The 12,970-nt window shown below is 43.0% G+C and overlaps 1 protein-coding gene across 13 annotated transcripts in view; it reads right to left on the bottom strand.

The window, feature by feature from the left end:
• The window catches only part of DLG1 (discs large MAGUK scaffold protein 1), a 317,929-nt gene that overhangs the window by 216,756 nt on the left and 88,203 nt on the right, over nucleotides 1-12,970 (bottom strand). For 2 of the 13 annotated variants that reach the window (XM_019503528.1, XM_019503529.1), the window contains exon 1: nucleotides 11,144-11,735. The exons of the other annotated variants lie outside the window; for them this stretch is intronic. In XM_019503528.1, coding sequence (XP_019359073.1) covers nucleotides 11,144-11,371 — 228 coding nt within the window. In that variant the 5' untranslated portion in view covers nucleotides 11,372-11,735. Of the gene's footprint in view, nucleotides 1-11,143; nucleotides 11,736-12,970 lie in introns of those variants that run through there. 13 annotated transcript variants of the gene reach the window in all.

The raw sequence follows: 12,970 nt of genomic DNA, 5'->3' as shown, positions 1-12,970 counted from the left end.
AGGGAAGGTTTAAGTTGGACATCAGGAGGCGCTACTTCACGGTCAGGGCGGCTAGGGTCTGGAACCAGCTTCCAAGTGAGGTGGTGCAGGCTCCCACCCTGGGGGTTTTTAAGAGGAGGTTGGATGACCACCTTACTGGGGTCGTTTGACCCCAGTGCTCTTCCTGCCATGGCAGGGGGTCGGACTAGATGATCTGCTCAGGTCCCTTCCGACCCTAGAAACTATGAAACTAAGTCCATTCTTAGTTTAACTGAACACTTGGCCCAGATGCTAATCTGCCAAAGTGGACTTAGTCACTTTGGCCTGATTTATTCCACCCCACTGAAGTCCTGAGAAGCCATCCACGCACTACTTTGTAACACACTGTCATCTTAAAGACTGAGTCGCAAACAGGCAACTGGAGGAGGAGGATCCATCCACCTTTTGCACTAACTGTTTTTCAGGGACTCGAGCAGGGTGCAACAGAATCTCACTTTGGCAACTCAATGCACTTCTCTGGGGAACAGGCGGAACAGAACTTGTGCCTCTGGTTCAGGAAAGCAGATCACTATCTAGACAGCGGACACAGTAATCACAAATGACAAGACCTGCATATGGAGGATTCTTAGTAAAAAGGGAGAAAATGAGTTATAAAACATAGCTAGTGCTCTGGAGGATGGTGTGAATGCAACTGTAATTAAATGTCCCGGTACCACGAAAACTGAAGGAGCAACAAACGCATATCACAGCCAAGCCGCAGAGAGAGTTGGTTATTCCGGAAGAGTGGGCTGCATACCGTGAGATGAAATCCAAGACAGCCAAATGTGGAGTAGTAATAAACAGCACACCCAGCCTTGGGGAATGGCAGCCTGGAAAAGCCGAGATTCCAAGAAAGTGCATAAGCTGATGACAGCAAACTAAACCTGAGCTTGCAAAGTGATGCCCTGGCAAAAGAAGCAATTCTATTTTCAGATGTCCAATACAGGCAAAAAGAATCGCATGCAAGAACAGACAAGGAATAAGAGTCTGCCACCTACTCAACACTAGGAGTGGTTCTTTAAGATGACACAGCCACTGTAGACCCCAGCATGCGTGTGCAAGCACCTTGCTCAGGTGACTGCAGAGTTCTTTAAATAGGCCTATCTGGGTAGCTGAATGTGCCTCTGCTCCCCAGCACAGGAGACAGAGGTGCCACACTCCTCTCTGTCTCTTCACAGTTCAAATCTCCTTGTAGCTGAGCACACACTCCCAAAGCAGCGACGGTGCGCGTGCCACAGGATACACACTGGCTACGGCATCTCAGAGAACCAGGGCAGCTTCTTCCTTCAAGAATGTGTCAGTGCAGGTGTTGCACTGGATAATGAGCACAGTCAGCTCTACATTAGTCAAGAGATGGAGTAATTTTCTCCCAAGTTTGGCATCTGATTTAGTAGCCACCTCCAGTATGGGCTGCCTGACAAAAGAAAGTGGGTTGCTATATGTAACCACCTTGCAGGTTTCAGATCTTGATACAGATGTGGGACAGCTCAGAAAAAACTCAGGTGAAGGAAACCTGAATAGTGAGAGAGGTGCACTGGCCAAGTGACACCGCCTGGCCCTTGGTGTGGTCAGCTATGGCCACAAACACATACAGGGACAACTGGAAAGACATGTCCTATTAATTTACAATGGCAGAGCTCTGGATATGTCTTGGTCAGCAGGGGACTTTGGAGGACCGATTCCAATTAGGCACGAATACATCTGGCAGCTGTCCCAGAGGCATTTCTTCTCCAGAACAGTGTTTGGGTGTTCAGCACTACAACTGGGGGCAAACCAGAGTCCCCCACTGATGGAGAATCTATTCAGTGTTGATCTATACAGTATACATCTATACTGACCACCTGCGGTTGGGGCCAGACTGTTCAAAGGATCTACCCGTGTGTTGCCCACGCCTGGGAATGCACAGATGCACACATCCTACCGGCTGATTGCACAGGGACAGGAGAGCTCTTTTCTATGTGCATCACAGAGATAGCCTTGCGCCAAGTAAGACAAACTTCACCCAAGCCAAACTTATGGCTCTGAGCTCTAAAACACATAGTAAATGCTTAGAGACTCTGAAAGGAATAGACTGAAATGAACCAGAGCTGTAGTGGCTGTAAGTGGAGTCTAGTGAGCAGCACCATATGTACATGCAGATACACAACCTGACAACATAACATCACAACCAGGCACAATGTCACCGTATTCAGAAAGAGCGAAGGAAGAGGACTCTGTCCTCAGAAAGGTAAGCTTTCACTGCCATGCACTCTACCCTAGCCCCTACAAAACGTGGCACTTGTGACAGTGTAGTGACAATTTCTCCCAACAGGCTAAAAGAGAAGGTACAGCCTCCTGGTGCAGTTTCTCTCTAAGCTGCCAATCATCAGGTTGCGACTGACAAGACACCTCATGAAAGAGGATAAAGCAATTCACAAAGGGTGGCTCCAATATTGCTCAATAACCTCATCAAGGCCTCTATCTCATCAGTGGATGAAGGCAGAGGTGGTAGCCGCTGGGTGTAAGAAGACTACACCTCCCAAACAGTTATGTCTTTTGGCAATCGGGTAAATAAAGAACTGCCTTCTCTTTGCAGGGTCTGATTCGTTGACAGTACAGTACTGTAACTACAGTGTTCTTAGTACTGTCCTTGAATTTGTGAGGGAGTGAAGTACATTGCTCCAGTTGCCAAACTCATCCTCTGCCTCAAAAGGCCAGTCCCCTTGAGGGACCTAAGCTTCTCTATGGATCCCAGGTGCCTGTAAGCAGAAGGCCTGGCACAATGCACACACCACAGCCATGGATCAAGCGACCACCATCAGATTCTCCTGCTGCAGTCTGCGGTGTTGTTTCCACTGCCATCTCACCTGCTCCACTAGCGTCTTCCAATTCCTCCCTGCACGCCTGAAGGAGGCCTGACGGAAAAGTGTCACACCCTCACCAGAAAACTGTATTTTATGGACAAGCCTGGTAGTCTGAAACGCAGGAGCTGGAGGGAGATTCTTAGATAAGCCTTTCCTGGATAAAGGAGGGGCTTTTGGGCTTGACTACATGGAGCTGAACTGAAGCGTAGAAAAACACAACTCAAAGTGTTAAGGAACACGATGCATCAGACTACATAAACAACTGTCATGGATTAAGGAAATTAGTTTCAAGAGATGATAAAACAAGCAACAATCGTCTGAGCAAAGCAGGGGGTGGCAGATCAGACAGATTAGTACAAACCCACAGGATGCTAGGGTCAAAAGGGAAACTGTAATGTTGTAGATGCAGAGCTACGAAGAGAAACCTTAGGTATTTGGGTAGTTATATGCAATGCGTAAGCAAGTAGGCAACAGGCATCTTGACACGTCACCATAGCCAGTGTCACCATGAAGATGACATTGCATTGCAACACGCTACACTGTGAACCTCAGCTAGGCATGGGATGGGAACGGATACCAAAAACCGCAGCTGCTCTTGCATAAGTGCAGGACCGTAGAAAATAATTCAATTCCAGGGATTAAAATAAGTATTTAAATGTTCTGTACGTTTTTTCCCTTAACAATTGGTAGGACTTCCTGTTTAAAAAAAAATAGACACAAGAATATCTAAGGGAAAGCAAGGATGGGCCAGCAATGAAGAGAAAGCCACTCCGCGGGCTCCTGTGCAAAGGGCCTGCCTCTGCCTCCAGCACCCAGAATCCTCAAGGGATGCAGAATAAGGGTGGCTGTGAAGGAATCAGGCCCACGTGCTTCTGCATCTTGCATGGCAAGGACTATGACTGAGCTCCTGGCTTACAACGGCTCCTGCAAGGCTGCAAGAGGGTCACCAAATATGTAAAGCAGAGGCTGTAAGGCTGGCAGGGGATGGAAGATGGCAATTTCTCCTGACTTGCCAACGTACCATTCTCCTCTCTAGTAACACTTTTACATCTCAAAAGGGCCACGAACACAAATTTCTATTCAAAGTACAAACCAGAAAAATCTTTGCTCCCACATACGAACTAAGAGACCACTTGGACTGTGACCTGTACTATTAAAATCCTTTCAAGAAAAGCATAACAAGAAGGGCACATTTTTTGACAAAAATATCTAGGAGTTGACTTGAATGAACCTGTCTAAGTTGGGGAGATCTGTCCTGCACCACCTCAGTCATCATGACTTGCTGCTAAGTGGAAGACAGAGCAAGAGGAGCAGGATGGAGCTCAGCCCAGACACACTGGTTCCTCTCCAGGTATTTTTCACAACTGAAATTCACAGGATAGTTGCAGAAAACAAAGCTATAATCATGAGACCTATGGCAGATCTGCTTAGTTAAAGATGATGGGAAGACAATCCCAGCCTAAATTTAGATGCCGTTAGCTGTAGCAGTTAGAGAAGCCCCATCTGAGAATCACAACTTCCGCAATATAAAAAACTACCGTGAAATGAAAAATAGAGATAGATGGAAGCGCCTACCTCTCTCAGAGGTTTCCACGCATCAGGCTTCACACTGCTAGGTACTGCCAGTCCACCTGAGTTATTTCTTGAGGCTGAAGGTACTGGGTTAACAGGTGAGTCTGAGCCAGCCTCACTTGATGGTTCAGAGTCCTGGCCACAACGGAGACAAAAAGTCCCCACAGAAGTAGTACTCCACAACTGAGACATTTTGTGCCCCCTTCTCCTCGGTTTATCAGATTTCTGACTCATTCTGGAGAAAAATTTTCTTCAGATACGATGCAGCAGCAATGTGGTGCGATTCTGCAACCAGCTCTGAGGAAGGCAGAGCAAAAACTGCGAGAAAACAGGAGAGAGAAAGTGGGACCTCGAGTTCTCCAGGACCAAAGCGTCTGAGCAGTGCTTCTGCCAGCCTCCCTGTGTGACCAAACTGCTGTAGCATACATGCCAACATTACAAGTAAATGCAGATGTTTGGGAAGGAAAAATAGAAAACATGTTTTAGTGCCATTAAGATATACTGAAAAATGAGCTGGTGTTTTTCTAACAAGTGAGCGAGTTGGCATATATGGTTCAGACTGGTGACCCACCATTTCCAAAGCATAATGCTAGCCCGGCAGCCTACAAGAACAGCATGGATAAAACATATGAACAAAAATATTTCATACTTTGCATTCATAAAGCGCTTCAAAACATTTTAAATACATAGAGCAACCTCATGCCATCTCTGTGACTTAGGTATTTAATCTTTGCTACTTCTGTGGAGAAATATCAGCTGAGTAGATATGTGATGGACCCAGGGTTTCAGAAAGCCATGTGAGAGCCCTTTTTCTAAAACGCTGAAGAATTATTGCCTCCCAGCCACGTAATTAAAACTGACTTAAGTGTGTCCTCTTGCCCTAATGCACTAAGTTTTAGCATCATCTTTACAATCAAAGCCCGAGGACAATAGAACTAGACTGCAAGAAGATTAATGACATTTAAATGCAAAAGCATATATTACCAGAACAGTAAAGCTGCAAAACTAAACATCCAGAAGAGCAAGAACATCAAAAAGTTAAGATTCGTAAAAAAAAATAACTGTAATAGAGAGCTATTTAAATTTTAAATATTGTAAAGAAGAGTTCCTAGAAGACGTTCACAGGGAACATACATGTACTCTGGGTTGTTTCCTCCTTATCTGCTAATTACAAAATTAGGATGATGTTCCAGGTATTTCAAATGTAGAACAGCAGAAAGAGGTCTTAAAACCTGAATCACTCACAACTGCTATTCTACATACCCAGGTAATGTGTCACTGTTTTTCTCATCCATCTCACTCTTTTTTCTTTACTATTTTTAATCAGCTAGTTTGTCTAGACCAGTGGTTCTCAACCAGGGTGCCATAAGTGGTGTGGGGACCCCTCTTGGGGTGCCACAAAGCAAGTGCTGCCGTGGCCGTGACAGCCAAGTAAAACTGCCCCTTGCACAAGGCTGCGGCTGGCAAGCGCTCCTGCTGCACTGGGGCTCTCCGATCACCCTAAACAGACAGGAGAGCTGGCTCCGGCTGCAGCCCTTCCCAGTCTTCCCTGCCTCGGGCTCCTCCAGGAAGCACAGGTCTGGGTGGCACTGCCCCGAGCACCTCTGTTTCTAGGCGAGCTCATGAAGAGAGGTGGGGCAGACTGGGAAGGGCTTCACAGCCTGAGCTGGCTTTCCTGTCTTCCTTCAGGGTTATCAGAGAGCCGTAACAGGAGGGGCGTGCACGTGCCACACTCCTGCCCAGGGGCTGTGCAGCAGGCACGCAGGGAAGTGTTACCTGGAGGCCGCATCACCCAGCCAAGCAGCACTGAATTAAGGTGAGACAGCAGCAACAGCTGTTCTCAACCAGGGGTGCTGCCACAGTCCAGTGGTGGAGGAGCACCCTGACTGAAAAGGTTGAAAACCACTGGTCTAAACTGCAAACTCTTCAGCACCAGAAGTTTTTTATTCTGCTTTTACACTGTGTTGTCAACAACGGAGTCCTGATGGCACTTGGGACCTCAGAGCATTACCAAAACACAACAGTAACTCGCACCCGTTCTTACACTAACAAAAAAATTTGCACGCTGCACAGCCATATTTCTTCCTACTCCAATTTTCTTTGCATGTGTTCGTCTGCAAAGGAACACTCAACTCAAACGCTGCCTGAAATGCATCTATTGTTGTTTCAAGAGGTACCCAGGATTACTACGGACTGACAGTAGAGCAAGTTTTGTTCTCCAGGTAGTGCATGTTCACACTTGGTAGCACCTGGATTTTGTGAACCTTTGTTCATTTCCCCTGCACAGTCAGGCTGCCATTTGTTTGGGTGGTTCACGTGGCAACGAGGACATATTTTAAATAATGAGAAATGTAGACAGGTGAACCACGTACCGTCAACTATCTATAATACATTTTTCTAGTCGTGGCAAGAGACGCCTTTCAATGTGTCCATTGGGATTAGCAGAAGTGCAGGGACATTGCAGCTGACATAAATCGGATCAGCAGTCCGTCTAGTACAGCCTACTGCCCTTCCTAAGCTACACATCAATCTCTGTACTCTCTTTCAGAAAGTTTTTCCATATTCTTCCCTCATCTTCCTCTTAGTTTTGCCATAAGTACATCTAAATCTGTGTTCTTAAGTATTTTCCCATTCCTGATTATTTTACTGTTCAAGAAAAAAAGTAGTCTACGCCTAATAACATCAACCCTTAACTGGCTCCCACAACAGCATTTCTCTTGCTTTCTGATAAAGAGATATATTGGAATCCACACTTCTGTGAATTTTACCGTTCTAAACTATACTCAATGAGCAAAAGACAGAAAGCCTTCACAATGAACCTTTTGACCATACTACAAGAAAAAAACTCCAAGCGGATGAGTGCTCTGACACAAAGTGGCAGGAAATCCTTTGGAAAGCTCCAAAGGTTTAAAGATAAATCTTCTGGGCTGTTTAGTTTATATCCCCAGGATTTGTGCATCTTACTGAAGGGCTCCTCGGTTGATGGGGTGAAATGGGGGACACATTTATAGGGACCCATAGAAAGTAAAAGCAGGAACAAGGAATGTTTATCTGGAGAACTGACCAAATACTTGCTACCAAGCATCAGCCCTAGAGAAACACCTAGAAAAACAAATAGTGATCATTTAAAGTAAGGTAGTATGCTGCATGTTCATGAAGCTTTAATACCTGGACTTAAATCCATCACAAACCCTAATCCCCTTTGTACACTACGATCATTATCTGTTGCAGACAACAGTACAGCTGAACTGGAGCTGAACGTGGCTTAATGCCATGCGATGCCAAGACAAACGTTGTTCGCGAGGCTGTCCAACACACAGGATAGCCTGGTTTCCACTTCCAGCTAAGCTGTCGTCAGCACCAGTCCAGCTGAACTCACTGCCAACAACAACAAGTACTTCTCATGGAGCAGAAGAGGTTTTAGAGTAGGAGGAACTGCATTAGCTGTACTTTTCTTTGTCAACACACGATGCATAACTAGGGGTCTACTTAAATCACGGTTTCATGGATTTCACTGAAACCTTGACATCCGGGACTGTCCACGAAATCAACAAAAAAACCCGTCGTAAAAATAAAATGCTGGCGCCCCAGTGGGAGCCCTTGGTCCTCATTGCCGCAGTGGCCCAGCCTTGCAGCCCGCCCAGGAAGGGAAGGTGCCAGCTGGCAGAGTGGCAGGAAGGGCAGCAGATAAGATGGCCACCACCCCCTTGTCCTCCTATCCCGTCCGGGGCCTCTCCGCCAATCAGCACTGAGGGGCGGGGCCACACGAAGGATAGCCAACAGTCAAGATGGCGGGGCAGGGCACATCTGAGAAACAGTCACACAATTTGCTCATTATGCCACGACCAACCCACAACAACTGGGAAGTCTAACCACAATTTAAGTAGACCCCTTTCTTGGGCATTTAAAAATGGCTGGCAGAGATGAGAGAGGATTAAGAGACAGTTTTCTGTTTCAACAACTAATACTTTTGCAGCTAAGCCCAGGGCCTAGCTAGCTTCACTTTTATGGGCATTTGAATCTGTTCATATAGTGCTTAACACCTCTTGCTTACTTTTAACCATATTTTCTATTGTAGGCTACCTAAAAAAGGATTATACTGAAGATACCCATTACATTTGGGAAAATAAGTAGTAAAATATTTCAGCAAGAAAGGACCCAATGTCACACCTTGAGAGGTGAGGAAGCGAGAATAAAGTAACTGAGGCATATGATAAAATGCTTGGAAGTTATTGCATTATCATCGTCCCCAAAGTGCAAAAGATGCAGGTGTTTGTCTGTGGGTACAAGGCCCTTGGCATCTCACTACTGCAATCTGAAGGGATGCGAGAGAACCAGTGCGAGATGCAGAACTGCTCTGCAGCCACACTGTGAACGCCGACTGGGGCGCAGTACAATATACAGCTTGCTCTGCGCTCCTCATACATTCGGCAGAGCCTGCAGGTTCCTACATGCACCCCAGCTTCATACCCAGCTCTCTGGACCTCACCAGGGACTGGAGCAGGACACCTAGACATTCGTTTCTATTTGCTACACATGCTCAAGCAATTGCTTATGCCCCTGCCTGTAGATAAGGTTAGAGAAGGGAGTCCAACTTCCCACAGTGTTATTTGTTGCCTGGCCTCTTTCTAGTAAACTGGATCAACAAGTCACAAGTACTTTTAAATTAGGAGTTTATCCTAGAAACGGAGTAAAACTTAAATGAAAGTGTACAGCTTACAAAATGACTCAACAAAGAGACACACTGAAATAGGCGGGTATAATATTCACCTTTTTATCTCCCTGCTTTGGTTATTTTCTGAAAGTGGGTGAGCGAAGAAGGCTTGATATACCATCTTACCAGTGAGATATTTTCAATCAGACTAGAAAGAAGGAACATGCTCTGTGATATGACTAAAGTTGGGAGATGTATTCAGGACTTTCCTTAGGCTATTTCAAAATTGTATATTACCTATATTTTCCTTCAACTTGGTTAAGTACTTATTTTCATTACGAGTTTCATACTTCGAACAAAAAGTGTGGCTTTAAGAGAACTCAACCCTCCCCACAAAAAACCCTTACTTCTGACAGAGCCCAAGCACAGGTGGTAAATGAATGGGTAGAAAAGAGAGCTAGCAAGCTACGTGACAACAATTCAGTTGGTATTTGTCAGCAAACGAATGTTTTATTAAGATAATCTGGCATACTGTAGTCCATACCAATCATAATGTGGACTGAAGTGGAACTGAATACAATATTTAAGAATTTAAAATATTACTAAATGTTTTTTAAATGTGATGATTACTTTCTGACAGCATATTTATTCTGAGAGCTAATGCCATCTATTTTGGTCTTGGTTAAAAGTACTTAAAAAGTTTTTATGCCTACTTAAAGCAACACTGTTATGTTCCAATAGCCTGTGTGAACAAGAATCTTGTTCTATTGTTTCATAAATGTATAATGCTACAAAATGGAAGATGAAAGCTGATCTCCTTTTAGAAAGCCTTCTAAAAAATAAGCAAGTCACAGTAAAAAATGTCAGCTAATAACAGGCAGGGAATTGTTTTACAATATATAATATGCACAATATGTAATAAAAAAATCCAAGGTTTTGTAAAGCTGTAGAAATAAAAATGCCAAGAGCACACAGGGTTGACTAAGTATTTAAATGCTTATTGTTTTTTTTTTATAATATTCCATGTCATATAACAACCCGAGGAAATATTATTTAGCTAATTTAAAATGCAACAGTTTAATACAGCTCATCAATTAACTAAATAACCATGAAAATCATATTCATGACGTTGTTATTGATATGGATTTTAGCCATAGCATATTAACAGTTGTTAAACAAGCTTCCAAAATCTCACTACTGTTCTATTCAGTGTTGTTAAACTGCTGTGCAGAGAGATATCCTCCTTTCCTAAGGATGTTGACAAGTTTAGTACACTTTCCTGATAAAGTTCGTTTCCTTCAGACCCTTCCAGTAACCTACACAATCCAAATCTGTAGTCATGTCCTCTTCATTTGCCTTTCAGTGTGGACTCAATTCCCCCACATAAAAGTGGCAATAAAAATACCATTAAAGTAATTTAGTTTTTTGTAACAAAGTCCAAATATTGGTATATGTACACTGTAAAAATGCAGTGTTAACCCACATTCCATACATAAAAGGAATTATTCTCCAATAGATACCTTAATCTCATTTGCAGATTTCTTATACATGATAAACACAATTACAGATTAGAAATAATTATGCCATCTAAGCCTAAATAGTTGAACTGCTTATTTTACTGCTATGTAGCTACTTATTTGAAAATACATATTCTATTCACTTGAATTAGCATTCAGTTATTATTTTGAAAATAAAATGTCTTATTTAGCTGAAGTTGTTGTCTTTGCTGGACAAACAAGTAAACCCTAGGATACAACCTGGATTTTTCAGTCACCAATTCAGATTCAATTTTATACATGAATGCCTTGCCTTTTGCAAAAGAAATATTTAAAAATCCACAGCCCACAATGGTAAAATTAATTTTCCTGTTTATGCATTAACCCTAAAACCTATTAGCACTTGAAACTCTACTTAAGATTCCAAAATGAAAGCAGACGCACAGACATTATTTACTGACCACCGATTACATGGAGGCAAGCATATAACAGACTGCTATTTCTGACCAGCAAGCGACCGTGAAAATGCACAGACAAAAGCATTTCAACAACTATGTTACCTGGGTGGAGCTGGCAGCCACTGAGATGCAGTCAATGAAGCCGTGCCTCCGAGTGAAAAATGCCACTATCTGCTGCCAACGAGAAGGCTCAGCCTGTAGCTCATCTGTTGAGCCCTTCTTTGCCCACTGCTTCTGCTTTGGGCCTGCAGAGCTATGGCTCGAGCTAGCGTTGCCTCCTCGACTGGCGCGCGAGTAAAGGAGTGTGTTGTTTCCGAAAATGTAATTCATCTCTGCAGCTCTGCAGGTGGTTGCCAGGCAGTCTTACTTCCCTACCCACTGCTGAGTGGTGAATGATCAGGAAAAACTGCAGATAGAATTACAGCAGCATCCCTTGCAAATCAGGGGAAGAAAAAATCTCGATAACTGATGCTCATTTTTTCCTTCAAGTTGTTCTCATTTATCCTCTCTGTACCTAGACCATGCATCTGTCCAAGACCATGTTCATTAACTGCAACCAAAAATGCAATCAAACTTGGTTTCCTTTTGCATGATTATCCCTTCTCAGGGGCTGCAGGAATCAAAAAGCTCAAGTTCTTTTGCTCACTGGTAGCTAGACAGACCTCAAATCCAGAAAGGAACGGTGATTAGCAGGTACAGTGGCATGTAACAATCCCCGACCACAAAGCCCCTCTGGGCTTCCCCGATCAAGCAAATGGGTGGAGAAATCAGATCACAAATTACCAAGTTGCAATCACTGCCTGTAGTAAAATCCAATGGCATCTCTTCCCTGCTTACATTAATTATAAACATTAACTGAACAAACCCAGGATCGTGCAGCGTGGCTGCAGCTGTTCTCTGACTGTCAATTAGTTAAATGATTTTAAATAAACAAAAAGCAGCTTATAGCACACTCACCGGATAAGAGTCCAGGAAAAAGCTTACATAATCATTGATTTTCCTTACCAAAAAAATTGCTTTAAAAACAAATACTTACTGGGGAAGGTATCTTTTCTATATGCAACACAATCATTTTACTGTACATGTTGATATTTAATTTACTCCGTGTCAAGAATCATCATTAAAACCAGGAAGCAATTAATTGGAAAAATGAACATTACCCCGCTTTTTCCAACTGTTAATATGCGATAGCTAAAATCCATATCAATAACAACATATAATGAATATGAAATCCATGGTTATTTTCAAATGCATTTCAATCAGTACTAACTCCTTATTTTAATCATTTGCTTTAGGACAAGCTTATATGTTTAAAATCTACTGTAAATGCTATTTGTATTTGCTCTCAACTTTTCCTTAAATATACATGTTTTATAATTTTTTGAATGGTGGGGTTTTGTTTTTTTTACAGGTTTTTTCAGGGGGGCGGGAGGGGGAGAGTTGGCCATTAGCCACTGGATGAGAGAAACTGCTCATAAAATGAGAGGTTCCGATCAAACTTATTAGACATACACCACTGTTTCTGGGATTTATGTCTTATTATCCCTATTTATCTTCAAGAACAAAAAGGAAAGTCTCTCAGAATAAACATTTTAAAAAGACATCCAGAATTACAATTATGAGTTTATAGTTCTGTTTTTTATAGCCAGCCACTCACTAAAAGTGTAGTATACCACTCCTCACATTTAGATTAAAATGATTTGTTAGTTAATGGGACAAAAACTCATAGGGAACAAAAATATCGAAAGTCTACAACATATTCCTATATAAAATCTTTATGTTGTTAAAGATTCCATTATAAAAATGTATTTAGAAGTTGAAAAATTTGACACGAACAACAGGCACATGACTAACACTGGTTTAATAATTAAAACTCCCACATAAATAGAGACACTGAATTGTCTTGACCGTATCTTGGGATTTTAGTTA

Source organism: Gavialis gangeticus, unplaced genomic scaffold, assembly GCF_001723915.1.
Source record: "Gavialis gangeticus isolate Ggan-Ray unplaced genomic scaffold, GavGan_comp1, whole genome shotgun sequence".
Classification (NCBI taxonomy): Eukaryota; Metazoa; Chordata; order Crocodylia; family Gavialidae; genus Gavialis; species Gavialis gangeticus.
Note: the sequence above shows the minus strand (reverse complement) of the source record. Positions and strands in the feature narration are given on the sequence as shown.